Genomic DNA, 27,229 nt, shown 5'->3' on the forward strand with positions numbered 1-27,229 from the left:
GTGTGTGTGTGTGTGTGTGTGTGTGTGTGTGTGTGTGTACACTTCACGTTTGTCATTTCATCCAAAGTGTGGTATTAGTACAAAATCCCCTCTTGCTGTGAATGTATCCAGTCTGTCTGGGTGACCACAGTCTTTTTCATTTAAAGAAAAACAAATAAATTTACTTGATGAAACATGAACTGCATCAGTGTAACGAGATGGTGCTGATACAGTGTGAGCAACATAAAGACTGATTACACAACTCTGTCGTGACTTTAAAGCAGAACTCAAACCCACACACTTCTCTGTTCTACTGATACTGTTCACTTATTTTTGCCTTTCAGTCATATTGCTGCTTAACTCAACGATCTGTTCAGGATGAACAAAGAACTAAAGAGGATAACTCTCAAAAATCCAAATGTTTCTTTATATGATGGTAAGATACTTAAAATATGACAAGATAAAGATTTTTGTGTTAAAACAGTTTTTAGGATTTTTTTAAACAACTGTTGCAGTTAATGATGTAAAATATTTGCTTTTGCTGTGCTGCAATTACACAGTTCATCTTTGTAGAAGTTTCTCCAATGACCTCAAGATACAATTCAGTTTGTTCCGTGTATCTTACAGAGAACATTGAAGAAGAAGCTGAATATGTTAATACTGCAGTAAACACAGTGGATAAAAAGGAAGCTACTCCAGGTGCATTATGAACAAAATACGATAACATTCATAAAAACAAAATGTCACAATGCTGAAGTTTCTTATGTTAAAAATCATTTTAATGAGGTGCTTCAACTAAATTCTTCATTTTCTTTCAGATGTGAAGTTTCCCTCCAAGTCACAGTTAGTTCCACCTCTAACTGTGTGTTGGGTGACACTGGTAATAATCATGTCCCTTCGTATCTACTGTGAGTAGCTTTTAGATCAATATCAAGTAAAATCAAAGCTTTGTTTCTACTGAATATGTTGTATTTAGTCCTAACTTCAAGGATAAGTTCACATTTTCTCAAGTCCATCTTTAAACAGTCACATCATCAAATTTACATTCCAAAACATAAATTTGAAAATTTGTAAATTTGTAAATATGTAAAAAAAAAAAAGACAAAGCACAGATTTGGGGTGAGCTCCTAAATGGTGGGATATGGACAACATGGACTGTAGAGTGCACAGAGAAATATGAAAATAAAATAACTTACAGATCAATTTAACACAGACATGTTTCTATCTATGGCTGCAGAGGTTAGTGTGGTATCAGGCTCAGTATTACAGAGGTTTTATAAGTCAAAGTACAGGTACATAAAAAACGTATTTTTAACACTGGTTGAAACCCCCCCTCCCGTTAATATACTGTGCAGTATAAAAGTACCTCAGTTTTAAAAGTCTGAAAGTGCATCCAGCTCCATTAAAACGTGCAGCGTGGATACAGGTGAGGGGCTGTGGAACATGACTCCTGGTGTAGGAAGTTACTTACAGTGAGTGAACGTTTTATCCAGAATGTTGATGAACTATGGTACATTTCAGTAGCAGAACTTAGAAAACAATAAGTTGATGACTGCGTTTACAATCATGACATTAGCAGATTAGGGAAATAATCTGCATATTATCTAAAGTACAACAGGAAAAATACTCTTAAGAAAACATACTGATTATGGTAATTATAGTAAAATATGTACAACTTGACAGGTGGTTAAGCAATAATGTAATATCTGCATTTATTAGTTTATGATATATTATTTAAAAAAACTGTTTATATTGAAAGCACCAAGTGAAGTGTGGCTGATTAGTGCACGTGTATTTAAAAAGAAACATGAAGCAGCACTGTCCACAGAAAGAGACAGAGACAAGTACTGGACAGCATCCTATGAATAAAACAGGCTTCTTGTTTATGTGACGTTTAATTAAAATATGTAAAACTATTGATTCCATGTTCTGCATTTTAAAGAGCTTGAAAAATGCAGCTTTAAAAATATTTGGGATTTGTTACAATCATGACATTTGCTCATTTCATACTTTGTTTTTTTAGAATCACAAATTGAACAAAATGAAAACATTTATTTTTCTCAATTAAATGTAACTTAATTAAAACCACAGTGCTATGATGAGCCAAACAATGAAGTTGTGGGAAAGAGTAGTGGAAGCTCGGCTAAGGACAGAGGTGAACATTTGTGAGCAGCAATATGATTTCACACCTAGAAAGAGAACAGATGCAGTATTTGCTTTGAGGAGGCTGATAGAGAAGTACAGAGAAGGTCAGAGGGAGTTGCATTGTGTCTTTGTAGATTTAGAGCAAGTGTATGACAGGGTGCAGAGAGAGGAGCTGTGGTTTTGTATGAGGACGTCTGGAGCAGCAGAGAAGTATGTTAGAGTGGTGCAGGACATGTATGAGAGCTGTAAGACAGTGGTGAGGTGCTGTAGGTGTGACAGAGGAGTTCAAGGTGGAGGTGGGTCTGCATCAAGGATCAGCTCTGACCCCCTTCTTGTTTGCTCTGGTGATGGACAGACTGACAGATGAGATAAGACAGGAATCTCATGGACTATGATGTTTGCAGATGACTTTGTGATTTGTAGTGAGAGCAGCGAGCAGGTGGAGGAAAATCTGGAGAGGTGGAGGTCTGCTCTGGAAAACAGAGGAATGAAGCTTAGCCGCAGTAAGACAGAATACATGTGTGTGAATGAGAGGGACCCAGGTGGAACAGTGAGGTTACAGGGAGCAGAAGTGAAGAAGGTGCAGGACTTAGGGTCAATGGTTCAGAACAATGGAGAGTGTGGAAAAGAGGTGAAGAGGCGAGTGCAGGCAGGTTGGAACAGGTGGAGAAAAGTGTCAGGTGTGTTGTGTGATAAAAGAGCATCAGCGAGAATGAAAGGAAAGATGTTCAAGACGGTGATGAGACCAGAGATGTTGTTCAGCTTAGAGACAGTGGCACTGAAGAAAAGACAGGAGGCAGAGCTGGAGGTAGCAGAGCTCAAGATGTTGAGGTTCTCTTTGGGAGGGACGTGGATGGACAGGATCAGGAATGAGGACATCAGAGGGACAGATCATGTTTTGGAGATAAAGTCAGAGGCCAGTTTGAGGTGGTTTGGACATGTTCAGAAGAGAAACTGTGAATATATCGGTAGAAGGATGCTGAGGTTGGAGCTGCCAGGAAGGAGGTCTAGAGGAAGAACAAAGAGAAGATTTATGGATGTAGTGAGAGAGGACATGAAGTTAGTTGGTGTGAGAGAAGGACAGAGGACAGAGTTAGATGGAGACACATGATTCACTGTGAAGACCCCTGAAAGGGAACAGCCCAAAGGAAAAGAAGAAGACAAAGCAAATTGTTTCAGAAAATGGACAAAACAAACTGAAATATTACACTAAAAGTAATTTTTATTTTACAGTTGCATTGAAGCAGATGTGTGATGTAAGTGAGCTGAAGCAGTTAATAGACAAACAACTCAGCTTGGAAAATGAAAAACTGAACAGAAACTACAGCAACCTGCAAGTCCAGTATGAAAACCTGAAACAGCAAATAAAAGACATGGAGACAAAGTGGAAGGACGACAATGTCACGAGAGCTCAGTGGAGCATTGATCAATACTGTCCTAAAGATAATAACGGTATGATCAGATCCCATTAATTTGGTTTAAACATTAACCAGAACCACCAACAATATTATCAACATGCAGTGATGTTTGTTGGTCTCTTGTTTCAGGAAGGACGTGTAAAGCTTGTCAGCAGGGGTGGAACAATAACCAGTTCAGCTGCTATGCATTTAATAACGCTGTACGTTCTTATCAGAAAACCTGGGAAGAAGCTCGAGAAGACTGCAGAGGAAAGAATTCAGATTTAGCTGTTATAGTTAATGAAGCACAGAAGGTAAAAATGAGGATTGTTATTACAGCCTATATGAAAAGAAAATGCATTTCCTCAACACACTGAGTGTGTAGATCACTGTGGGCTTATTGTGTTTAAATCTCTCTGATGTGTCTCTGCATTGGTCTCAGAAATTCACCACAGAAATAAGCTTTATCTCATCAGGAATCTCTGGATACTGGATTGGTCTGAAAGTTGAAGATGGGAGATGGAAGTGGGTCGATGGAACTAATCTGACTAATGAGTAAGAGACTCATTCCTAAACACCTGAAATCATAAAATCTATCAACCTTCATCTAATCATCATGTTTTTCCCTCAGTTCATGGATTGAACCTCCTGTCAACGGTAGATGTGCAACTTCTCTTCAAAGTCAAGGATGGAGATCAGTGAACTGTGCTGACAAAAACGCATGGATCTGTGAAAAAAAAGCTTTGTCTGTTTAAATATTGTCAAACTTGAAAACTATTTACATGTAAAATAACTGGCTTTTAAATTTTAAACTTATTAAATGTGTTTGTTTTGGTTAAAAACCCATAGACACACATTAAATGAAGCAGTAAATAAATAAATTGTTATTAATCTGAAACTTGCTTTTCTTCCACTTCATGAGTAACAGTTCTTACTATGTGCAAATCAGCAGACTGATCATTTTCTTCATGTACTGTATGATTTTAGCTCTTATTTACATTGTTAATGCTCATTGACCAACAGAGGAAGCTGTTTCTCCTCCAACAATATGTTACTATGGCTGTTTATTAGAAGGATTTGTAATGTGACATAAAGGACATTTTGTACAGGAGGTAACAGTTCTGTGTTTTTAATCTAAAACATTTCTGTTTTAGTTTGTTATAGTGAATAAAAATGCTTCTACACATTTTTGTTGGATCATTTCTTGCAAACTGCTCTTTGAAAAGGTCATTAGACTTTAATCAAACAGGACACTGAATAAAAAGTGTTTCATCCAAATGAGACCAGAGGACATCTGTCATCAGTGTGTTTGCTTCATTTGGTCCTCAGTCAGTCACAGCAGCACCAACAGAGCTCCAGAGAAAAACAGGAAGTCGAATTTGTAATATGAAATATTGTGTGTCAGTCAGATTGGGCTTCAAATGTTAATAGAGCTGTAATATATAGACAGACTTCATCATTCTAATGATTACAATCAACATATTTACTGTAAATATATTTTGAATGTTGTTTTTAAAATATAATTCAAGTGACCAGACTTCATCTCCTTAATGACAAGTATGTAGAATTTACATAAACCAATAAAATCAGTTAACAAACTAAAGCAGAGTTAGAAAACCACAGTGTCCCATTGTCCCAGGTACAATTAAAATAGCACCTGGGACAAAATCATGGATAATAATTGGGCATAAAAAGAATCATCTTACTGTGCAAACATTTTGTTGTAAACACTTAACTAGATCAGACAAATATAAGAAAGAGTTTGGGTTGTGATATGATGAGATATCAATTCTGAAAGACCCCACTGAAATCAATGAATATGAAAATAAACCTGTGGAGAAGCTTGTTCTTCTCTGTGTATCAGTGAGGACGGAGCTCAGCCAAGTGTCCCTGTCTCCAGCAGAGAGGAAGCAGACAGCTTCCTCACCAGGAAGCTCACCGGGAGCAACTAAGTCGGGGTCCAGTGTCTTGCTCAAGGACACTTCGACATGTGACCGGAGGAGCCGGGGATCAAACCAGATACTGGGGGATTGATGGACGACCGCTGTACACCTGACAACATTAGGGCTCGAAATTCTCTACACTCGTTCAATTCAGTTGGCAGATAAAGCTGGAAGTGACTTCATGCACAAACCGTTCATCCTAATGTCCCACAGGTTCTGGGGGACACTGAGACAGCAGCCCCCACACTCCCACTAAGTCAGTCCAATGCAACAGTCCTGCAGTAAATGATCATGTTCAGTTGCAGTGTGCTGCTGTTGAACTGTAGCACAGAAAGAGGTTTTGTTATGTAGCCAGTCCTCACTGATGGATTCAATGGGGTGGACAAAATAATAGAAACCAGTTGCCAGCTAATGGCAGGTTCCACTGTAGCTAGTTTTACCATTTGTACAGAGACAGGTGACAGTTGGACACCAGGTTATTTGTCTTTAGGCAGACAAAGCTCAATGTGAGCATTTAACTAGTGAAGCCTAAAACTGAGACACAGACTAGTGATCAGGATCTAATGCTGAGCACAAAGTGAACAAAACATTCTTTCCTAAACTGCTTACTGTGTATTTCAAAGAGCTCTCTACATTTCCATCACTGTACGTCAATTAAAAGCTTTTGCAGAGATGCATTTATTAAGCAAACAGTGGAGACTAAAGGAAGCAGACTATTGGAAGAGAAACTGAAGATACAGTGGAGGTTTGGATTCTGACAAGAACAGGGAACAACTAGCACAATTTGATGCTGGGTTACTGATTATGTGAGCTACTGAAACAAGATATGGGACTATTTGTAACATTTAAGAAACCATTAGTACATTTGGGACGACGGTTAAGTCTGGGACAGTTAAAAGTAGGATGTGGGACAATGACAAAGGACAATTTCAAGCCCTAAAGTCTTTGGACGCCACTGTTGTCAAAGCTGCAGGTCATTGATCTTTTCCTCTGTCCTCCCCTCTGTCCTCCCTCATCTGCTGACATGAAGAGACACCCTGCTCTACTGATGATCAAGAGACACTGCTCTGTCTCATTGTTGAATTCTGTTCCAGTCAAAGACAAACAGCTTATACAGCTCAACTACTGCATGATGTGTTGGACTTAAGGACAACAGGTAAAACACCTTTAACACATCTGTCATCTTATCTCACTGTGCTCAGTCCCACTTTGTGGATAAATGTAGGTGTGTGTGTGTGTGTGTGTGTGTGTGTGTGTGTGTGTGTGTGTGTGTGTGTGTGTGTGTGTGTGTGTGTGTGTGTGTTCGTGTGTGTGTTACTTCAGGTTCCAGGTAATAATCTGTTGGTTCTGAGGGAAAAGTTTAATTATGTATCAAGTCATGAAATTAGTACAAGTTGGTGACAGCTGATATGAGCTGTTTGTCATTTCATCCAAAGTGTGGTATTAGTACAAAATCCCCTCTTGCTGTGAATTCAATTCAATTCAATTCAACTTTATTTATATAGCGCCAATTTACAACAAAGTCATCTCAAGGCACTTTACAGATTAAGTCCAGACTACACAAGTATGTAGAAGCAACCCAACAAATCCCCCTTGAGCAAGCCATAGGCAACAGTGGAGAGGAAAAACTCCCTTTAATGGGAGAAACCTCCAGCAGAACCAGGCTCAGGGTGGGCGGCCATCTGCCTTGACCGGTTGGGGTGAGTGGAAAGTGGAGAAAGAAAAGAAAAGAGCAACGAAAAGCAACAACACAACAACAACAAAGCATTGTACAGGTTGTAGGACACAGAATTAATGGCATACAGTGGTGACAAATAAATGTCTAGAGAAAAGCTAGTTCAGGTTGAGTGAGCAGTTTTAACTATAAGCTTTATCAAAAAGGAAAGTTTTAAGCCTAGTCTTAAAAGTAGAGAGGGTGTCTGCTGCCCAAATTTGGATTGGAAGCTGGTTCCACAGGAGAGGAGCTTGATAGCTAAAGGCTCTGCCTCCCATTCTACTTTTGCAAACTCTGGGAACCACAAGTAGGCCTGTATTTTGGGATCGAAGTGGTCTAATCGGGCGATACAGAACTATGAGATCTTTTAAATATGATGGAGCTTGACCATTAAGAGCTTTGTATGTAAGGAGGAGGGTTTTGAACTCTATTCTAGATTTTATGGGAAGCCAATGAATAGAAGCTAGTGAAGGTGAAATATGATCTCTCTTTCCTAATCCAGTCAGCACTCTTGCTGCAGCATTTTGGATTAATTGAAGGCTTTTTAGGGAGTTATTAGGACACCCCAGAAGTAGGGAATTACAGTAGTCCAACCTAGAAGTAACAAATGCATGGACCAGTTTTTCGGCATCACTTTGAGACAGGATGCTTCTAATTTTAGCAATGTTCCGTAGGTGGAAGAAGGCTGTTCTAGAGATTTGTCTTATATGTAACGTAAATGCCAAATCCTGGTCAAAAATAACTCCAAGGTTCCTCACCGCAGTACTGGAGGCCAAAGTTATGTCATCTAAAGTAACTATATTGTTAGACAGCATATTTCTCATGTTTTTAGGCCCAAAGAGGATGATTTCAGTTTTGTCTGAATTTAGAAGTAGGAAATTGTGGGACATCCAGGTCTTTATGTCTTTTAGACATGCTTCAAGTTTGACTAATTGGTTAGTATCTTCTGGTTTCACAGATAAATAGAGCTGGGTATCATCTGCATAGCAGTGGAAGTTTATGGAATGTTTCCTAATAATTTTGCCTAAAGGTGACATGTACAGATTAAAAAGTATTGGTCCTAACACAGAGCCCTGTGGAACTCCATAGCTAACTTTGGTGCATAAAGAAGAGTCATCATTAACATGAACAAGTTGGAATCTGTCTGACAGATAAGATTTAAACCAATGTAATGTGGTTCCTTTAATCCCAAATCTATGTTCTAGTCTCTGTAATAAAATGTTGTGGTCAATGGTGTCAAATGCGGCACTAAGGTCTAGTAAGACGAGTACGGACACAAGTCCATTATCTGAAGCGAGGAGAAGATCATTGGAGACTTTTACCAGTGCTGTTTCTGTACTGTGATGAACTCTAAATCCTGACTGAAAGTCTTCATACAAATTATTCCTGTAAAGGTGATCACATAATTGTTTTGCAACTACTTTTTCCACGATTTTAGAAATAAACGGGAGATTTGATATTGGTCTATAGTTGGCTAAATCACCTGGATCAAGACAGGGTTTTTTAAGTAATGGTTTGATTACAGCAACTTTATAAGCCTTTGGTACATAGCCAGTTTCTAAAGATAGGTTAATCAAATCTAATATGAACGTGTCTATTAAAGGTAGAACATCTTTAAGCAATTTGGTTGGAACAGGGTCTAAAAGACATGTTGTTAGTTTTGAGGAGGCGATAGTTGAACTTAGCTCAGTGAGATCTATGGGTGAAAAGCAGTCTAAGATGATTATTGAGGATTCTAGAGCTGCTGTACATGAAGATGTATCTGTAATATTTGTAGGGAGGATCTGGTGAATCTTTTCCCTAATGGCTACAATTTTACTAGTAAAGAAAGTCATAAAGTTGTTGCTGCTCAGAGTTAAGGGAAAACTAGGCTCAACAGAACTATGGCTCTTAGTCAGCCTGGCTACAGTGCTGAACACAAACCGGGGGTTGTTCTTGTTTTCCTCTATTAGTGCAGAATAATATGCTGTTCTGGCTTCACAGAGAGATTTTTTGTACATTTTTAAACTGTTTTTCCAGGCTAACCGGGATTCTTCTAAATTAGTGGAACGCCACTTCCTCTCTAACTTTCGTGACGCCTGCTTTAAGCTGTACATTTGTGAATTGTACCACGGAGGTCGGCTCCTCTGATTCACTGCCTTCTTTTTCAGAGGGGCAACTGTATCTAGTATCATACGCAGTGAGGCTGCAGAATCGTCAACTAAATAATCAATTTGTACAGGAGTAAGATGGCTACTCACCATAGTGTTGACACATGGTGGTGAAAAAGATGAAGAAATAATTTCTTTAAATGTATTCACAGCATTTTCAGATAAACATTTGCTGTAGTGGAAGTTTTTCCTAACTGCTGTATAGTCCGTTATTGTAAATTCAAATGTTATTAGAAAATGGTCAGACAGAAGAGAATTATGAGGAAATACTATTAAACTATCTGCTTCAATTCCATATGTAAGGACAAGGTCTAACGTGTGACTAAAACAGTGAGTGGGTTTATTTACATTTTGGGAAAAACCAATTGAATCTAATAATGAATTAAACGCAGTGCTCAGAAAGTTACTGTCAGCATCTACATGAATGTTAAAGTCACCCACTATAATGACTTTATCTGTACTAAGCACTAAATCAGATAGAAAATCAGAAAATTCAATCAAAAATTCTGAATAAGGGACTGGAGGATGGTACACGATAACAAATAATAGTTGTTTTTGAGTTTTCCAGTTTGCGGAGACTTGTGGTTGAAGCCATGTGTGCAGGCTGAGGAGTCTGGAGAACCAGCCAACACCGTGACCCAGCGTGGGAATTGGGTCGGAAATGAAGAACCGTCTGTCGTGGAAACTCTCCAGTGAGTTGAAAAATGACACTAAGTCACGTTTCAGCAACTCAGACTGTTGGCGTTTGGTGTCATTTGTGCCAACGTGTATCACTACTTTTGTTGCTGTAGAATGTCTTTCAATCAGGTTTGGAATTTTCTCCGCTATGTCAGTGACTGTGGCTCCAGGAAAGCAAAACGTTTTAGCTGATTTTAAGCGGACTTCTCTAACGATGGAGTCGCCAATAATTAGCATGGTTGGACCGGGAGGACGGTGCTGTGGAGAGGTGCGCCGAGGAGGAGCATGTGGATTCCTCTCTGGAGGCATGGTGTTGGTGGCGGTGGCACGTCTGGTCTGGCGAGGCCCCGGCAGCAGGCCCCGACCGCGCTGCCCGCGGGAGGTGGAGCCGTGTGGTATCTCACGGGGCAGGGAGTCACAGGGAACCGTCACCGGGGAAGTCGGACTTTCCAGCTCTTCAAGAACAGTGAAACGGTTCTCCATCTGGACCGGGGAAGGTTGTCCAATGAATTGGTTGACAAGATTAGCCGATGTCTCCTTTCAGCCGGGATCCAGGCCTCCTGTGTCAGCGGCGAGGAGCAGGCCCGTGTCGGGACAGGCCGTTGGTCATCCGACAGGGCCAGAAGGCCGCGGGTTGGCATCACGTTTCCAGCGGAAGCAACAGGGCCAGACCACGGCAGCGTGTCATCGGTGTCCTGGGTCGCTGAACAAACAGCTGGGTGGATAGAAACTGTTTGTTCCATGTAGCTCGAGGTATTAAGAGCTGCGAGGTGCTTCGCTTGTGTGGTGGCAACGTTGGAAAACCCCAAGATAAGTTCATTTTTTTTGCTTAGTTCGTTTTCCAAAAGTTTGATGGTTTCTTGCAACTGCGTGAAAACGTGTACACAGTTTGAGCAGACCGCCATTTCGAAACTACGGAAGTGACGTCACAGCAAGCAGCAGCAACCCAGTTTTTTTTTTTTGTATCCAGTCTGTCTGGGTGACCACAGTCTTTTTCATTTAAAGAAAAAAGATCTATTACTTGATGAAACATGAACTGCATCAGTGTAACAAGATGGTGCTGATACATTGTGGGCAACATGAAGACTGATTATACAACTCTGTCGTGACTTTAAAGCAGAACTCCAACACACACACACTTCTCTGTTTTTACTGATACTTTTCACTTATTTTTGCTTTTGAGTCATATTGGTGCTTAGATTAATCCAGATTAAGAACATTAGTCTGCATTAAAATACATTAATTATTTCTAGTTTGAAACATACATGTAAAAAGGGGCAATAATTATTCAAACTACTTTAAATTCAATAATTATTTCAGCAGCTGAGAAATGAAATAAAAATGTAACAGGCCAGCATTCATGGTTCTTAGTGTTCATCCCCATTTTAAGTTACTTAGTTTATGGCAGGTTATGATCTGGATTTAGACTTAGATCAGGCTTTTATAAGATTTTTTGTTCACCTTCTTTAGGTCATTGTCTTCATGTTTCTGTAGCACAGGAGTTTTCAATTGATTGTGTCACAGGGACCACTGTTCTGACTGACAAACAAATGAGGACCACCGTTGTAGAATGTGAGGCCCAGGTTAGCAAGGATACACTGGGCTCTACTGCGTTCCTGTCACCTTAGCTTTCAAAATGTTCTAAACTGCCACAAATTAGATTATTTGCAGCATTATCAGCATCGGGACATCACAAAAAAAATGGAAATAACACACATAACACAGTGCGTAAATATTTGATGTGATGATCTGGAGACAGGTTTTTGGTAAAATTAAATATTGGGATTGTAAGTTTGGTTTTGTAAATTATTTAGTGTTTGGGATTGAGGTGTCAGATGCTACAGGTGGTTAACGTATTATGATACATCTGCATTGATGATATTATGAAAAACACTTTATATTAAAAGCACCAAGTGATGTGAGGCTGATCAGTGCACATGTATTTAAAAACAAACATTTCCTCAACACACTGAGTGTGTAGATCACTGTGGGCTTATTGTGTTTAAATCTCTCTGATGTGTCTCTGCATTGGTCTCAGAAATTCACCACAGAAAAAAGCTGGATCTCATCAGGAATCTCTGGATACTGGATTGGTCTGAAAGTTGAAGATGGGAGATGGAAGTGGGTCGATGGAACTAATCTGACTAATGAGTAAGAGACTCATTCTTAAACACCTGAAATCATAAAATCTATCAACCGTCATCTAATCAACATGTTTTCCCCTCAGTTCATGTATTGAACCTCCTGTTAACGGTAGATGTGCAACTTCTCTTCAGAGTCAAGGATGGAGATCAGTGAACTGTGCTGACAAAAATGCATGGAGATCTGTCATCAGTGTGTTTGCTTCATTTGGCCTTCATCATTCCAAATATTACAATTAAATATATTATCTGCAAATGTATTTTTAACAAACTTTTTCATTCTTTTTAAAATGTGGATCAAGTGACCAGACTTTATGACAAGTATGTAATTCATATAAAACATTAAAAACAGTCAACAGACTAATGTGGGTTAGAAATTAACGATGTCCCATTGTCCCAGATACAGTAAAAATATCACTTGGAACACAAATATTCAGGATCTTGAACAATTTTGTAAAAGTAAAGAAAATTACTATACTTTCATTGTAAACCGTTACAGCAGTTATACCAATACTACCAGACAGTTACACAGCAGATGGACTTACTTCCTCTATCAAAGCACATAGTAATGTCTGTAAATAACTTTAGTAAATAAGAGCAGAGAAACCAAATTCAGTGCATGTTACTGTATAAATATAGAGAATTAAATGTCAGAAAAAGTCACTGATGTCATGTCTGGATAAAAACTAAACATGAGAATAAATGAGTGGATGTTAATGGTTGCAACAATGGGTGATTTGGTTTTATGAGAAGATGACTTTTGTTTTCTGACGTTTCTGACAAAGCAAACATTCAAACGCCGCGTTACACGTTAGAGATTATTTGTTCATAAATATATAAAATAACATTGAATATGGTTTTAAGTTTATACCAAAGCCAGTTATGGCAAATAAGTTTCGCAACTAAAAGGAGAAGTTGTTCATTTTAAGGCTGTGACTGACTCAAAGGAACTGAAGAAAAAAACCACTTCTCAAACCGTGTCAGACAGACTGTGGTTAAAATTTTGTCGAACTTAAGTCGGAAATTAGAAACAACTCGACAGAGGAACTGTAGAGATGGCGGAGGATGAGATCAACTATGCTTCAGTTGTATTTAAATCTAACAAAAATCCCCCATCTGATGGTAAGTTCACATTTTTAAACACATTATATCAACAGATATTGAAATGAAATGGACACAGAGAGATTGTGTATGAATATTCAGATTTGAAGTTGTTTTGTATTATTTAGTAAGTGAAAACTGTCAACTGTGCAACAACACTTCATTTAAAACATGAAGTCAGCACAACATCGATGCACCAGTAGGATAAAAATTAGCTAATGTGTCCAAAGGAGGAATAAATATTTTTTTAATCTGCTGTATTAAAACCTGCTAAGATGTTCAGCTAACCCTGCACTTTAGTACTGATGTAAAAAGTTTCATTGCTGTGCTGTTAAACTGCAGTTACCAGTTTCTCAAACCTTCTAGTGTTCGTTTTAAAGCAGGATGATGGAATTTTGTGCTGAGTTCAACTCGATAACTTTAATGATCCATTTTTAAGGGTTAAAGTTAGAGATCAAACGTTTGTGTGCTGCTGCTGTCAGGCCAACATGTTCCCAACATTTTACATGTAGAATGATTTAATCATTCATGTAAATCTCAGTGGAGACGCCAAAAGGAGCAAAGCTAAAACTGGTCAAAAGAATGTTTAAAAGTAATGATGACAAAAGCAGAGGTTCTTCTTTCATGTGTTGTGACCTACTGTAAGAGAATTTCATCATTTTGGGTTTAAGCTGGTAGTTTCCTTGTCCTGAAGATCCACATAATACTGTCCTGTGAAAAAAAAAAACTTTTATTGTTCTAAACAAACAAAACAAACTGATTTTTAATATAAAAATTGACAAATATGATAAAAATTAGGGAATTCATTTTGAACTATTACTGTTTATAAAGTAATTAACCACAGGATTGTGTTTTTCAAACTTTCGGCCAAAAAGGAAGAGGAAACGATTTATGATGAAGTAAAGAGACAAAGTAAATAATTTGACCCAAAAAATGTAACATGACAATGAAATTTAAAATAAATTATCTGTTAGTACATTGCTAATAAATAAAAGACACTTATAAAGAAAAATACTTCTCTCTGAAAAGCAAAGGTTCCTCATTCATCAGAGGAACCTAACTTCACTGTCCTGTCAGGTTCTGAAAAATACAGTTAAGGGGAAACATTGAATTATTGTTCTTCTTAAAGTTACTGAATGTGGGGACAAAGCTGATGATGAACATCTGTCTAATAAAACTGTTCATTACAAACAGTGAAAAAACCCACAATATTGTGTTCTTCACACTTTAAGACAAAAAAGAAGAGGAAACAGTTTGTGATGAAGTGAACGTGCAAAACGAAACCTCTGAACAATCTGCTGACACAAAGGGTAAGTTGTCAAAACCTGTAATTGTCACGACCGTGACTCCGCGTTTTCCTGGTGAGCATCACCGTCTCCTCCTCCCCGCTGTGCTGCCTATCAGCCTAGATTCCCTGCACCTGTTACCTCCCTTTCTTAAACCCTGGTCACCTGTTGTACTCTGCCAGATTATCTTCCTGTTTCCCCGAGTGACTCCGCTCCGTGTCTACCTAAGGTTTCTATGTGTAAATTATTTCTGTTTACCTGCTCGTTCTATGCCTTTGAGGATTTCTTGTGTTTTTTTCTATCCGAGCACGTTAGTTTTTGTCCTGTTGATACTTTGAGGAATTCCTGCTCTTGGACAGAGGACCTGAGATTCCCTGCTGGTTTTCAGGGCAGTAAGTGACTTTACGTTTTGACTTAAACACCGTGGATTATTCTTAGAAGAGGAGTTTTGCACAAGCCTGAAGATAAGACCTGTGTTTTGTGGATACTTTCTGTTTATTTGATACTTTGTCTGTTGAGTTGTTACTTTGTTCGATTCCTGCTGTTTTTTTTTTTTTCTCCCTGGGTTTTTTCCCGGCCGCTCTTAGTCGACCCCACATCACCACCACCGCTCTGCTCTCTGGTGAAATCGCTCTACCGCTTCCTGGCCACCTCCTTCACTCACTCCTGCCCCGAATCACCCCCCCGGCTCCCCCATCCATTACTCATTCTCTCTTAATAAACTATCGTTGCCTCCCACTCCTCCATGTTCTCCTCCTTTTGGGTCCTGCTGAATTCTAACCCTGATAGTAATACTGCAATTAGCAGTATTTCTATTTCTGGTACTTGTACTGCTACTACCACTATTTTACTGTTATTACTACCAACCAATCAGAAACTGTTTTAGTAGATGCACCAGTGAAAACACTTCTATTTCTGTAAAAATTGATTCCAAAGTTTATGTGAAGTTGATATTAGTTTGTCAAACTCAATTGAATATTTTTACTGTACTTCACTTACTGTTAATGTAGATAACTGAGACTGTTAAAGCCTTAAATCTGGATTTATTTTTTAGGATTCTTGCAGGATTCAGACAAGATAGATGAGGAAACCAGACGTCCCCACTGTCAGTGTCTGGCTTGTTGTTTGGGGATTCTTTGTGTCATTCTGCTGTCTGGCATCATAGCAATGATGGTCCACCGTAAGTATACAGAGAAGACAGTTCATGTTTAAACTCAGGGTAAGACATGAAACAAACTTACAAATAATGTCTTTAACCATTGTTTAATGTCAGTCATTAACTTCCCTCTGAAGTTCAGTTTACCTACATGGAGTTTGATTTACCTACAAGTCTCCACACATAAACTGACCAACACATAAAACAGGGTTCTTGTTTATTTTACCTTTTTATAGTTGAAATAAATAAAACCATTGAGTCCATATTCTGCATTTAAAAGATGTAGAAACATAAAAAAAAAAATTGGGGATTGTTTTAATCAAAACATTTACTCATTTCATACCTTGTAGTTTTTTTGGAATCACAAGTTGAAAACTTTTTTACTTACTTAAATCTAACTTAATTAAAAACACCATTCAATGACTTGGGGCAAATTACCACAGACATGCAGAGGTTGGAAAATATGAAATGCACCAATTCTTTTTAACATGAGATTTGTTGATTCCAAAAATGGAGGAAACACAAAAGGGCCTGTAACTTCAGAAGACTGGAAAATGCTAAAACACTCAGCAAATGGACAAAACAAACTGAAATATTACCACAACTAAAGTAATTTTTACAACTACATTAAAGCAGGAGTGTGATGTAAGTGAGTTAAAAAAGCTAAAAGTCAACCAACAACTCACTTAAGAAAATGAAGAACTGAACAGAAACAACAACAACCTGCAAGTCCAGTATGAAAACCTGACACAAGCTTATTCTGTCTTAGAGAGAAATATTACAAACCTGGAATCACAGAGGGACAACTCGACACAACAAATAAGAGACATGGAGACAACGTGGAAGGACGACAATGTCACGAGAGCTCAGTGGAGCATTGATCAATACTGTCCTAAAGATAATAACGGTATGATCAGATCCCATTAATTTGGTTTAAACATTAACCAGAACCACCAACAATATTATCAACATGCAGTGATGTTTGTTGGTCTCTTGTTTCAGGAAGGACGTGTAAAGCTTGTCAGAGCGGCTGGTTAAACAGCACGTCCATATGCTATGCAGTTAATAACGCTGAACGTTCTTATCACAAAACCTGGGAAGAAGCTCGAGAAAACTGCACAGGAAAGAATTCAGATTTGGCTGTTATAGTTAATGAAGCACAGAAGGTAAAAATGAGGATTGTTATTACAGCCTATATGAAAAGAAAATGCATTTCCTCAACACACTGAGTGTGTAGATCACTGTGGGCTTATTGTGTTTAAATCTCTCTGATGTGTCTCTGCATTGGTCTCAGAAATTTACCACTGATAACAGTTGGAGTTCATCAGGAATCTCTGGATACTGGATTGGTCTGAAAGTGGAAGATGGGAGATGGAAGTGGGTCGATGGAACTAATCTGACTAATGAGTAAGAGACTCATTCTTAAACACCTGAAATCATAAAATCTATCAACCTTCATCTAATCATCATGTTTTTTCCTCAGTTCATGGATTGAACCTCCTGTCAACGGTAGATGTGCAACTTCTCTTCAGAGTCAAGGATGGAAATCAGTGAACTGTGCTGACAAAAACGCATGGATCTGTGGAAAAAAAGCTTTGTCTGTCTAAATATTGTCAAACTTGAGAGGATTTCTGGATAAAACTATTTACATGTAAAATAACTGGCTTTTAATTTTCAAACTTATTAAATATGTGTGTTTTGGTTAAAAACCCATAAACACACATTAAATGAAGCAGTAAATAAATAAATTATTATTAAGCTGAAACTTGCTTTTCTTCCACTTCATGAGTAACAGTTCTTACTATGTGCAAATCAGCAGACTGATGAAAAGGGTCGAGACTATTTCATTTTCTTCATGTACTGTATGATTTTAGCTCTTATTTACATTGTTAATGCTCATTGACCAACAGAGGAAGCTGTTTCTCCTCCAACAATGTTACTATGGCTGTTTATTAGAAGGATTTGTAATGTGACATAAAGGACATTTTGTACAGGAGGTAACAGTTCTGTGTTTTTCATCTAAAACATTCCTGTTTTAGTTTGTTATGGAGCATAAAAATGCTTCTACACATTTTTGTTGGATTGTTTCTTGCAAACTGCTCTTTGAAAAGGTCATTAGACTTTAATCAAACAGGACACTGAATAAAAAGTGTTTCATCAGAATGAGACCAGAGGACATTGTCAGGATCTTGTTGCGCTTCCTGTCCCTGGACTTTTATTTTGTGGCCCCTTCTCTTTACTTCCTGTCCCTGGTTCTGTTCACCCAGCTTTACCCTCGTTGTCCCTCATTGTTTGCACCTGTTCCACCCTCTATTTAAGTTCAGTCTTCCCTTCACTCCCCTGTCTGATCCTCGTCGTTGTTAAAGTGGTCTCTGCCATCATGGTTACTTTCTTCCTTGCTGTTATTACCCTCACCAACCCCACAGTGGACTCTGGCCTCTAGGTAAAGCCAAATGTGTTTCTCATGGACTCTGGTATTCTGGACACTTGTTTCTTTTTGGGCTTGTATTCTGGCCCCGGTGCAGCTTTCCCCTTTGGTCTGAGGTTTTTTTTTTGGTTCTCTATCAGTGTTTCTTGTTTTAGTCCTGTTTCCCTGCCTCTTGCTCCCGGGTTTTGTGTTTTAGGTTTACCTACTGTTGATTTCTGTGTGTAGGTTTAATCTTCCGTTTGTTCTGCTAGTCTGGTCCTGGGTTTTGGTGTTTTTGGTTCAGTTTATCAGGGCCTTTATGCTCAGTATATACGTGTCTGCCTCCCCTAAAGTCTCCGGTGTTAGTTTCCGTGCTCCCCCCGACTCTGCTAAATTGGTTAACCCTTTCTTCCAGGGGGTTTTGGTTCATGTTCTGATTTTTCCCTCAGTAGTTATTATACCATATCATTTGTTTTTGTTTCATCTCTCCTGTTTATTAGTTATTATCTTTATTTTACTGAGTTAACGCCCCTCACGTTTTGGGCCTTTGGGTAGTTTTGTCTGAGTCTGTTGGGTTTCTGAGCCTGTTGTCTGTGCCCTCCTATTAGTAGCGACTTCCGTTTTGCCAATTTCAAGTCTGTCAATAAAAGCCCCTTATTATATTCTATCACTTGCACTGTCTCCTCTTTTGGGTCCATCCTCTAACCAAAACCTTGACAGACATCTGTCATCAGTGAGTTTGCTTCATTTGGTCCTCAGTCAGTCACAGCAGCACCAACAGAGCTCCAGAGAAAAACAGGAAGTCGAATTTGTAATGTGAAATATTGTGTGTCAGTCAGATTGGGCTTCAAATGTTAATAGGGCTGTAATATATAGACAGACTTCATCATTCAAATGATTATAATAAACATTTACTGTAAATTTATTTTGAATGTTTTTAAAATATAATTCAAGTGACCAGACTTCATCTTCTTAATGACAAGTGTGTAGAATTTACATAAACCAATAAAATCAGTTAACAAACTAAAGCAGAGTTAGAAAACCAGTGTCTCATTGTCCCAGGTACAAAATTAAAATAGCACCTGGGACAAAAACATGGATAATAATTGGGCAATAAAAACAATCATCTTACTGTGCAAACATTTTGTTGTAAACACTTAACTAGAACAGACAAATATAAGAGTTTGGGTTGTGATATGATGGATGCTAATGTCAGGTTCCACTGTAGCTAGTTTTACCATTTGTACAGAGACAGGTGACAGTTGGACACCAGGTTATTTGTCTTTAGGCAGACAAAGCTCAATGTGAGCATTTAACTAGTGAAGCCTAAAACTGAGACACAGACTAGTGATCAGGATCTAATGCTGAGCACAAAGTGAACAAAACATTCTTTCCTAAACTGCTTACTGTGTATTTCAAAGAGCTCTCTACATTTCCATCACTGTACGTCAATTAAAAGCTTTTGCAGAGATGCATTTATTAAGCAAACAGTGGAGACTAAAGGAAGCAGACTATTGGAAGAGAAACTGAAGATACAGTGGAGGTTTGGATTCTGACAAGAACAGGGAACAACTAGCACAATTTGATGCTGGGTTACTGATTATGACACACGGTGTCACTATAACACTGTGTGTGTGTGTGGGAACACTTCAGGTTTGTCATTTCATCCAAAGTGTGGTATTAGTACAAAATCCCCTCTTGCTGTGAATGTATCCAGTCTGTCTGGGTGACAACAGTCTTTTTCATTTAAAGAAAAACAGCTGTTACTTGATGAAACATGAACTGCATCAGTGTAACAAGATGGTGCTGAAACAGTGTGAGCAACATAAAGACTGATTACACAACTCTGTCATAACTTTAAAGCAGAACTCAAACCCACTAACTTCTCTGTTTCTACTGATACTGTTCACTTATTTTTGCCTTTCAGTCATATTGCTGCTTAACTCAACCATCTGTTCAGGATGAACAAAGAACTACAGGGGATAACTCAAAAAAATCCAAATGTTTCTTTATCTGCAGGTAAGATACTTAAAATGTCACAAGATTTTTGTGTTAAAACAGTTTTTAGGATTTTTTTTAAACAACTGTTTCACTTAATGATGTAAAATATTTGCTTTTGCTGTGCTGCAATTACACAGTTCATCTTTGTAGAAGTTTCTCCAATGACCTCAAGATACAATTCACTGTGTTCTGTGTATCTTACAGAGAACATTGAGGAAGAAGCTGAATATGTTAATGCTGCAGTAAACACAGTGGATAAAAAGGAAGCTACTCCAGGTGCATTATGAACAAAATACGATGACATTCATAAAAACAAAATGTCATAATGCTGAAGTTTCTTATGTTAAAAATCATTTTAATGAGGTGCTTCAACTCAATTCTTCATTTTCTTTCGAATCAAAACTTTCCTGCCTTGGCACAGTTAGTTCCACCTCTAATTCTGTGTTGGGTGACACTGGTAATAATCATGTCCCTTCGTATCTACTGTGAGTAGCTTTTGGATCAATATCAAGTAAAAAAAGGTTTTTTTCTACTTAATATGTTGTATTTAGTCCTAACTTAAAGGATAAGTTCACATTTTCTCAAGTCCATCTTCAAACAGTCACGTCCTCAAATTAACATTGCAAAAGGGTTTGCATGGTTGAAATCATCAAGATAAAATCTAATGAAAAATGAAAATGAAATGAAATAAAAATGTAACAGGCCAACATGCATGGTTCTTAGTGTTCATCCCCATTTTAAGTCACTTAGTTTATGGCAGGGTATGATCTGGATTTAGACTTAGATCAGGCTTTTATAAGATTTTTTGTTCACCTTCTTTAGGTTATTGTCTTCATGTTTCTGTAGCACAGGAGTTTTCAAATGATTGTGTCACAGGGACCACTGTTCTGACTGACAAACAAATGAGGACCACCGTTGTAGAATGTGAGGCCCAGGTTAGCAAGGATACACTGGGCTCTACTGTGTTCCTGTCACCTTAGCTTTCAAAATGTTCTAAACTGCCACAAATGTGATTATTTACAAGAAAAAATTATTACATGAAAATGTGTTCAGACTAAAGATATTAGGGATGTTCATACAATACTACTTTCCCCAGACATAAACAACCACAAGTACTTACATTGAAGTACTTGCAAATACTGGAGACTGATACAATTACAAAAATGTTTTGCTGCCAGTTTTAGTTGCTGGAAACAAATATGGCAGAAAAAGGTGTTTTATAAACTGAGAAACTGAAAAGAAAAAAAAGACAACAAAGCACAGATTTGGGGTGAGCTCCTAAATTGTGGGACATGGAAAACATGGACTGTAGAGTCCACAGAGAAATATGAAAATAAAACTAGAATGGGCATTTCCTGCAGAAAATACGTGTGATTGCCGAAAGCCAGCCGCTGCAGCTCTGAACGTTGTAGAAGCGACAGGCAACACTGTAGCATGTGAAGCATATCATCATCGGGCAGTTGTCCACAAAGTTTCATCACGTTAGCATGTGTAGTTTTTTTAAATATTGAACAACTAGTGAAAGCACATGAAACAATGGAGAAGTTTTCAATTGCTATTCACCAACTCTCCAGCAGATGGCAGCCTGTCCAAAGGAATCACCTGTTGCCATCTTGCCCTCTCAACACTAATGAAGTTCATAAATAAAATGACAAAAATTAAAAGCACCCACAATAGCGCCCCCAGTGGAGAAACGTTTAACATGCATGTTCAGGGCACTGTCCTGCACGTATGTGTAAAGTGTCATTCAATTTAGTCATTGCATTAGCTTAAAGAAAAAGTCTCAGTACCGCGAACGGCCGCTAGGTGGCGCACGTGGTAGTGTAGTAAAGGCCCTGTACAATATAGAAGTGAAATCAGAAAAAAAAAAACATTTTTTTGAGTTAAAAAACGACTCAAATACCTGACCACACGGTGGCGCTAGAGAGCCCATACTGTAACATGTGAAACATTTCATCATGGGGTAACTGTAAACAAAGCTTCATAACAATATCACGTCTGGTTTCCGAGATATAGCTGTGTGAAGATTGCTCTCATAGATGGCAATGCAAAATAAAAAAATCATACAAATATTCATAACAATTATTGTACATCAGCTGTCAGCCCACAGAGTAATACATCATCTCTCCTAACTGTACTTAACATATTACAGTTGGAACCATGTTTCTAGCTGTAAGCGTGTAGGAGTAGTAGCATGTCAAAAAACGCACATAAACATGCCGATATCTCACCACACGGTGGCGCTATAGAGCCCACGCTTTCAGCAATCACACTAATAACTAACAGATTATTTTAACACAGACATTTTTCTATCTATAGCTGCAGAGGTTAGTGTGGTATCAGGCTCAGTATTACAGAGGTTTTAAAAGTCAAAGTACAGGTACATGAAAAACGTATTTTTAACACTGGTTGAAACCCCCCCTCCCGTTAATATACTGTGCAGTATAAAAGTACCTCAGTTTTAAAAGTCTGAAAGTGCATCCAGCTCCATTAAAACGTGCAGCGTGGATACAGGTGAGGGGCTGTGGAACATGACTCCTGGTGTAGGAAGTTACTTACAGTGAGTGAACGTTTTATCCAGAATGTTGATGAACTATGGTACATTTCAGTAGCAGAACTTAGAAAACAATAAGTTGATGACTGCGTTTACAATCATGACATTAGCAGATTAGGGAAATAATCTGCATATTAACTAAAGTACAACAGGAAAAATACTATTAAGAAAACAATGTGTTTGAATAAAACTGATTATGGTAATTATAGAAAAATATGTACAACTTGACAGGTGGTTAAGCAATAATGTAATATCTGCATTTATTAGTTTATGATATAGTTTATAGTTTATGATATATTATTAAAAAGTGACGTGTGGCTGATCAGTGCACGTGTAATTAAAAAGAAACATGAAGCAGCACTGTCCACAGAAAGAGACAGAAACAAGTACTGGACAGCATCCTATGAATAAAACAGGCTTCTTGTTTATGTGATGTTTAATTAAAATATGTAAACCTATTGATTCCATGTTCTGCATTTTAAAGAGCTTGAAAAATGCAGCTTTAAAAATATTTGGGATTTGTTACAATCATGACATTTGTTTATTTCATACCTTGTTTTTTTTAGTATCACCAATTGAACAAAATGAAAACATTTATTTTTCTCACTTAAATGTAACTTAATTAAAACAACAGTGCTATGATGAGCCAAACAATGAAGTTGTGGGAAAGAGTAGTGGAAGCTCGGCTAAGGACAGAGGTGAACATTTGTGAGCAGCAATATGGTTTCATGCCTAGAAAGAGAACAACAGATGCAGTATTTGCTTTGAGGCTGATGGAGAAGTACATCAAGGATCAGCTCTGACCCCCTTCTTGTTTGCTCTGGTGATGGACAGACTGACAGATGAGGTTAGACAGGAATCTCATGGACTATGATGTTTGCAGATTGTGATTTGTAGTGAGAGCAGGGAGCAGGTGGAGGAAAATCTAGAGAGGTGGAGGTCTGCTCTGGAAAACAGAGGAATGAAGCTTAGACAGAATACATGTGTGTGAATGAGAGGGACCCAGGTGGAACAGTGAGGTTACAGGGAGCAGAGGTGAAGAAGGTGCAGGACTTTAAGTACTTAGGGTCAACAGTTCAGAGCAAAGGAGAGTGTGGAAAAGAGGTGAAGAGGCGAGTGCAGGCAGGTTGGAACAGGTGGAGAAAAGTGTCAGGTGTGTTGTGTGATAAAAGAGCATCAGCGAGAATGAAAGGAAAGATGTTCAAGACGGTGGTGAGACCAGAGATGTTGTTCAGCTTAGAGACAGAGGCACTGAAGAAAAGACAGGAGGCAGAGTTGGAGGTAGCAGAGCTTAAGATGTTGAGGTTCTCTTTGGGAGGGACGAGGATGGACAGGATCAGGAATGAGGACATCAGAGGGACAGCTCATGTTAGATGCTTGGAGATGAAGTCAGAGAGGACAGATTGAGGTGGTTTGGAAATGTTCAGAGGAGAAACTGCGAATATATCAGTAGAAGGATGCTGAGGTTGGAGCTGCCAGGCAGGAGGTCTAGAGGAAGAGCAAAGAGGAGATTTATGGATGTAGTGAGAGAGGACATGAAGTTAGTTGGTGTGAGACAAGAGGATGCAGAGGACAGAGTTACAGGGAGGCACATGATTCACTGTGATGACCCCTGAAAGGCAACAGCCCAAAGGAAAAGAAGAATTAAAACCACAGTGCAAAGCTCTTTTAGGCAATTTCATGGATGTAGCTTCATTTCCAGTAGGATGCAATGACGTGGGGCAAATTACCACAGACATGCAGAAGTTGGAAAATATGAAATACACTAATTCTTTTTTAACATGAGATTTGTTGATCCCATAAATGGAGGAAACACAAAAGGGCCTGTAACTTCAAAAGACTGGAAAATGCTAAAACTCAGCAAATGGCTTCAGAAAATGGACAAAACAAACTGAAATATTACAACAACTAAAGTAATTTTTATTTTACAGTTGCATTGAAGCAGAAGTGTGATGTGAGCTGAAGCAGTTAAAAAACAACCTGACAAATCACAACCAACAACTAAGCTCAGAAAATGAAGAACTGAACAGGAACTACAGCAACCTGCAAGTCCAGTATGAAAACCTGATACAAGCTTATTCTGTCTTAGAGAGAAATATTACAAACCCGATTGCACAAAACCAGGAGCTGGAATCACAGAGGGACAACTTGACATGACAAATAAGAGACATGGAGACCAAGTGGAAGGAGGACAATGTCACGAGAGCTCAGTGGAGCATTGATCAATACTGTCCTAAATATAACGGTATGATCAGATCCCATTAATTTGGTTTAAACATTAACCAGAACCACCAACAATATTATCAACATGCAGTGATGTTGTTGGTCTCTTGTTTCAGGAAGGACATGTAAAGCTTGTCAGCAGGGGTGGGACAATAACCAGTCCAGCTGCTATGCAGTTATTAACGCTGAACGTTTGATTCAGAAAACCTGGGAAGAAGCTCGAGAAGACTGCAGAGGAAAGAATTCAGATTTGGCTGTTATAGTTAATGAAGCACAGAAGGTAAAAATGAGGATTGTTATTACAGCCTATATGAAAAGAAAATGCATTTCCTCAACACACTGAGTGTGTAGATCACTGTGGGCTTATTGTGTTTAAATCTCTCTGATGTGTCTCTGCATTGGTCTCAGAAATTCACCACTGATAACAGTTGGAAACAAGCAGGAATCTCTGGATACTGGATTGGTCTGAAAGTTGAAGATGGGAGATGGAAGTGGGTCGATGGAACTAATCTGACTAATGAGTAAGAGACTCATTCTTAAACACCTGAAATCATAAAATCTATCAACCTTCATCTAATCATCATGTTTTTCCCTCAGTTTATGGATTGAACCTCCTGTCAACGGTAGATGTGCAACTTCTCTTCAGAGTCAAGGATGGAGATCAGTGAACTGTGCTGACAAAAACGCATGGATCTGTGAAAAAAAGCTTTGTCTGTTTAAATATTGTCAAACTTGAGAGGATTTCTGGATAAAACTATTTACATGTAAAATAACTGGCTTTTAATTTTCAAATCTTAGTGTTTTGGTTAAAAACCCATAAACACACATTAAATGAAGCAGTAAATAAATAAATATTTATTAATCTGAAACTTGCTTTTCTTCCACTTCATGAGTAACAGTTCTTACTATGTGCAAATCAGCAGACTGATCATTTTCTTCATGTACTGTATGATTTTAGCTCTTATTTACATTGTTAATGCTCATTGACCAACAGAGGAAGCTGTTTCTCCTCCAACAATATGTTACTATGGCTGTTTATTAGAAGGATTTGTAATGTGACATAAAGGACATTTTGTACAGGAGGTAACAGTTCTGTGTTTTTAATCTAAAACATTTCTGTTTTAGTTTGTTATAGTGAAAAAAAATGCTTCTACACATTTTTGTTGGATCGTTTCTTGCAAACTGCTCTTTGAAAAGGTCATTAGACTTTAATCAAACAGGACACTGAAAAAAAGTGTTTCATCCAAATGAGACCAGAGGACATCTGTCATCAGTGTGTTTGCTTCATTTGGTCCTAGGTCAGTCACAGCAGCACCAACAGAGCTCCAGAGAAAAACAGGAAGTCGAATTTGTAATATGAAATATTGTGTGTCAGTCAGATTGGGCTTCAAATGTTAATAGAGCTGTAATATATAGACAGACTTCATCATTCCAATGATTACAATAAACATATTTACTGTAAATATATTTTGAATGTTGTTTTTAAAATATAATTTAAGTGATCAGACTTTATCTCCTTAATGACAAGTATGTAGAATTTACATAAACCAATAAAATCAGTTAACAAACTAAAGCAGAGTTAGAAAACCACAGTGTCCCATTGTCCCAGGTACAATTAAAATAGCACCTGGGACAAAAACATGGATAATAATTGGGCATAAAAAGAATCATCTTACTGTGCAAACATTTTGTTGTAAACACTTAACTAGATCAGACAAATATAAGAAAGAGTTTGGGTTGTGATATGATGAGATATCAATTCTGAAAGACCCCAATGAAATCAGTGAATATGAAAATAAACCTGTGGAGAAGCTTGTTCTTCTCTGTGTATCAGTGAGGACGGAGCTCAGCCAAGTGTCCCTGTCTCCAGCAGAGAGGAAGCAGACAGCTTCCTCACCAGGAAGCTCACCGGGAGCAACTAAGTCGGGGTTCAGTGTCTTGCTCAAGGACACTTCGACATGTGACCGGAGGAGCCGGGGATCAAACCAGATACTGGGGGATTGATGGACGACCGCTGTACACCTGACAACATTAGGGCTCGAAATTCTCTACACTCGTTCAATTCAGTTGGCAGATAAAGCTGGAAGTGACTTCATGCACAAACCGTTCATCCTAATGTCCCACAGGTTCTGGGGGACACTGAGACAGCAGCCCCCACACTCCCACTAAGTCAGTCTAATGCAACAGTCCTGCAGTAAATGATCATGTTCAGTTGCAGCGTGCTGCTGTTGAACTGTAGCACAGAAAGAGGTTTTGTTATGTAGCCAGTCCTCACTGATGGATTCAATGGGGTGGACAAAATAATAGAAACCAGTTGCCAGCTAATGGCAGGTTCCACTGTAGCTAGTTTTACC

The 27,229-nt window shown here is 38.4% G+C and overlaps 2 protein-coding genes across 3 annotated transcripts; both read left to right on the top strand.

Annotated features, from left to right (window-relative positions):
• Nucleotides 1-293: 293 nt before the first annotated feature.
• LOC137130863 (CD209 antigen-like protein E) lies at nucleotides 294-4,920 on the top strand. Its single transcript, XM_067511498.1, has 7 exons — nucleotides 294-415; nucleotides 607-678; nucleotides 798-887; nucleotides 3,358-3,576; nucleotides 3,672-3,835; nucleotides 3,964-4,076; nucleotides 4,153-4,920. Exons 1-7 carry the CDS (start codon nucleotides 358-360, stop codon nucleotides 4,274-4,276), a joined length of 840 nt encoding a protein of 279 aa, XP_067367599.1. The 5' UTR covers nucleotides 294-357; the 3' UTR covers nucleotides 4,277-4,920.
• An 8,219-nt stretch (nucleotides 4,921-13,139) lies between these two features.
• LOC137130864 (killer cell lectin-like receptor subfamily B member 1B allele C) lies at nucleotides 13,140-25,648 on the top strand. Of its 2 annotated transcripts, none has more exons than XM_067511499.1 (7): nucleotides 13,140-13,269; nucleotides 14,481-14,558; nucleotides 15,589-15,714; nucleotides 16,460-16,597; nucleotides 16,693-16,856; nucleotides 25,284-25,396; nucleotides 25,473-25,648. In XM_067511499.1, exons 1-7 carry the CDS (start codon nucleotides 13,203-13,205, stop codon nucleotides 25,609-25,611), a joined length of 825 nt encoding a protein of 274 aa, XP_067367600.1. In that variant the 5' UTR covers nucleotides 13,140-13,202; the 3' UTR covers nucleotides 25,612-25,648. The 2 variants fall into 2 exon arrangements, with proteins under 2 accessions (XP_067367600.1, XP_067367601.1); XM_067511500.1 differs by lacking the exons at nucleotides 25,284-25,396; nucleotides 25,473-25,648 and adding exons at nucleotides 16,985-17,097; nucleotides 17,174-18,921.
• The last annotated feature ends 1,581 nt before the right edge of the window (nucleotides 25,649-27,229 follow it).

This window comes from Channa argus, chromosome 7, assembly GCF_033026475.1.
Source record: "Channa argus isolate prfri chromosome 7, Channa argus male v1.0, whole genome shotgun sequence".
Lineage (NCBI taxonomy): Eukaryota > Metazoa > Chordata > Actinopteri > Anabantiformes > Channidae > Channa > Channa argus.

What these genes read in the sequence shown, in the direction of transcription:
- LOC137130863 (XM_067511498.1), top strand. Translation starts at nt 358, where the DNA reads ATGAACAAAGAACTAAAGAGGATAACTCTCAAAAATCCAAATGTTTCT. An exon ending in CTGTCCTAAAGATAATAACG is followed by an intron (nt 3,577 to 3,671) that starts GTATGATCAGAT and finishes CTCTTGTTTCAG; the next exon opens with GAAGGACGTGTAAAGCTTGT. An exon ending in TAGTTAATGAAGCACAGAAG is followed by an intron (nt 3,836 to 3,963) that starts GTAAAAATGAGG and finishes CATTGGTCTCAG; the next exon opens with AAATTCACCACAGAAATAAG.
- LOC137130864 (XM_067511499.1), top strand. Translation starts at nt 13,203, where the DNA reads ATGGCGGAGGATGAGATCAACTATGCTTCAGTTGTATTTAAATCTAAC. An exon ending in ACAATCTGCTGACACAAAGG is followed by an intron (nt 14,559 to 15,588) that starts GTAAGTTGTCAA and finishes TTTATTTTTTAG; the next exon opens with GATTCTTGCAGGATTCAGAC. An exon ending in GGAACTAATCTGACTAATGA is followed by an intron (nt 25,397 to 25,472) that starts GTAAGAGACTCA and finishes TTTTTCCCTCAG; the next exon opens with TTTATGGATTGAACCTCCTG.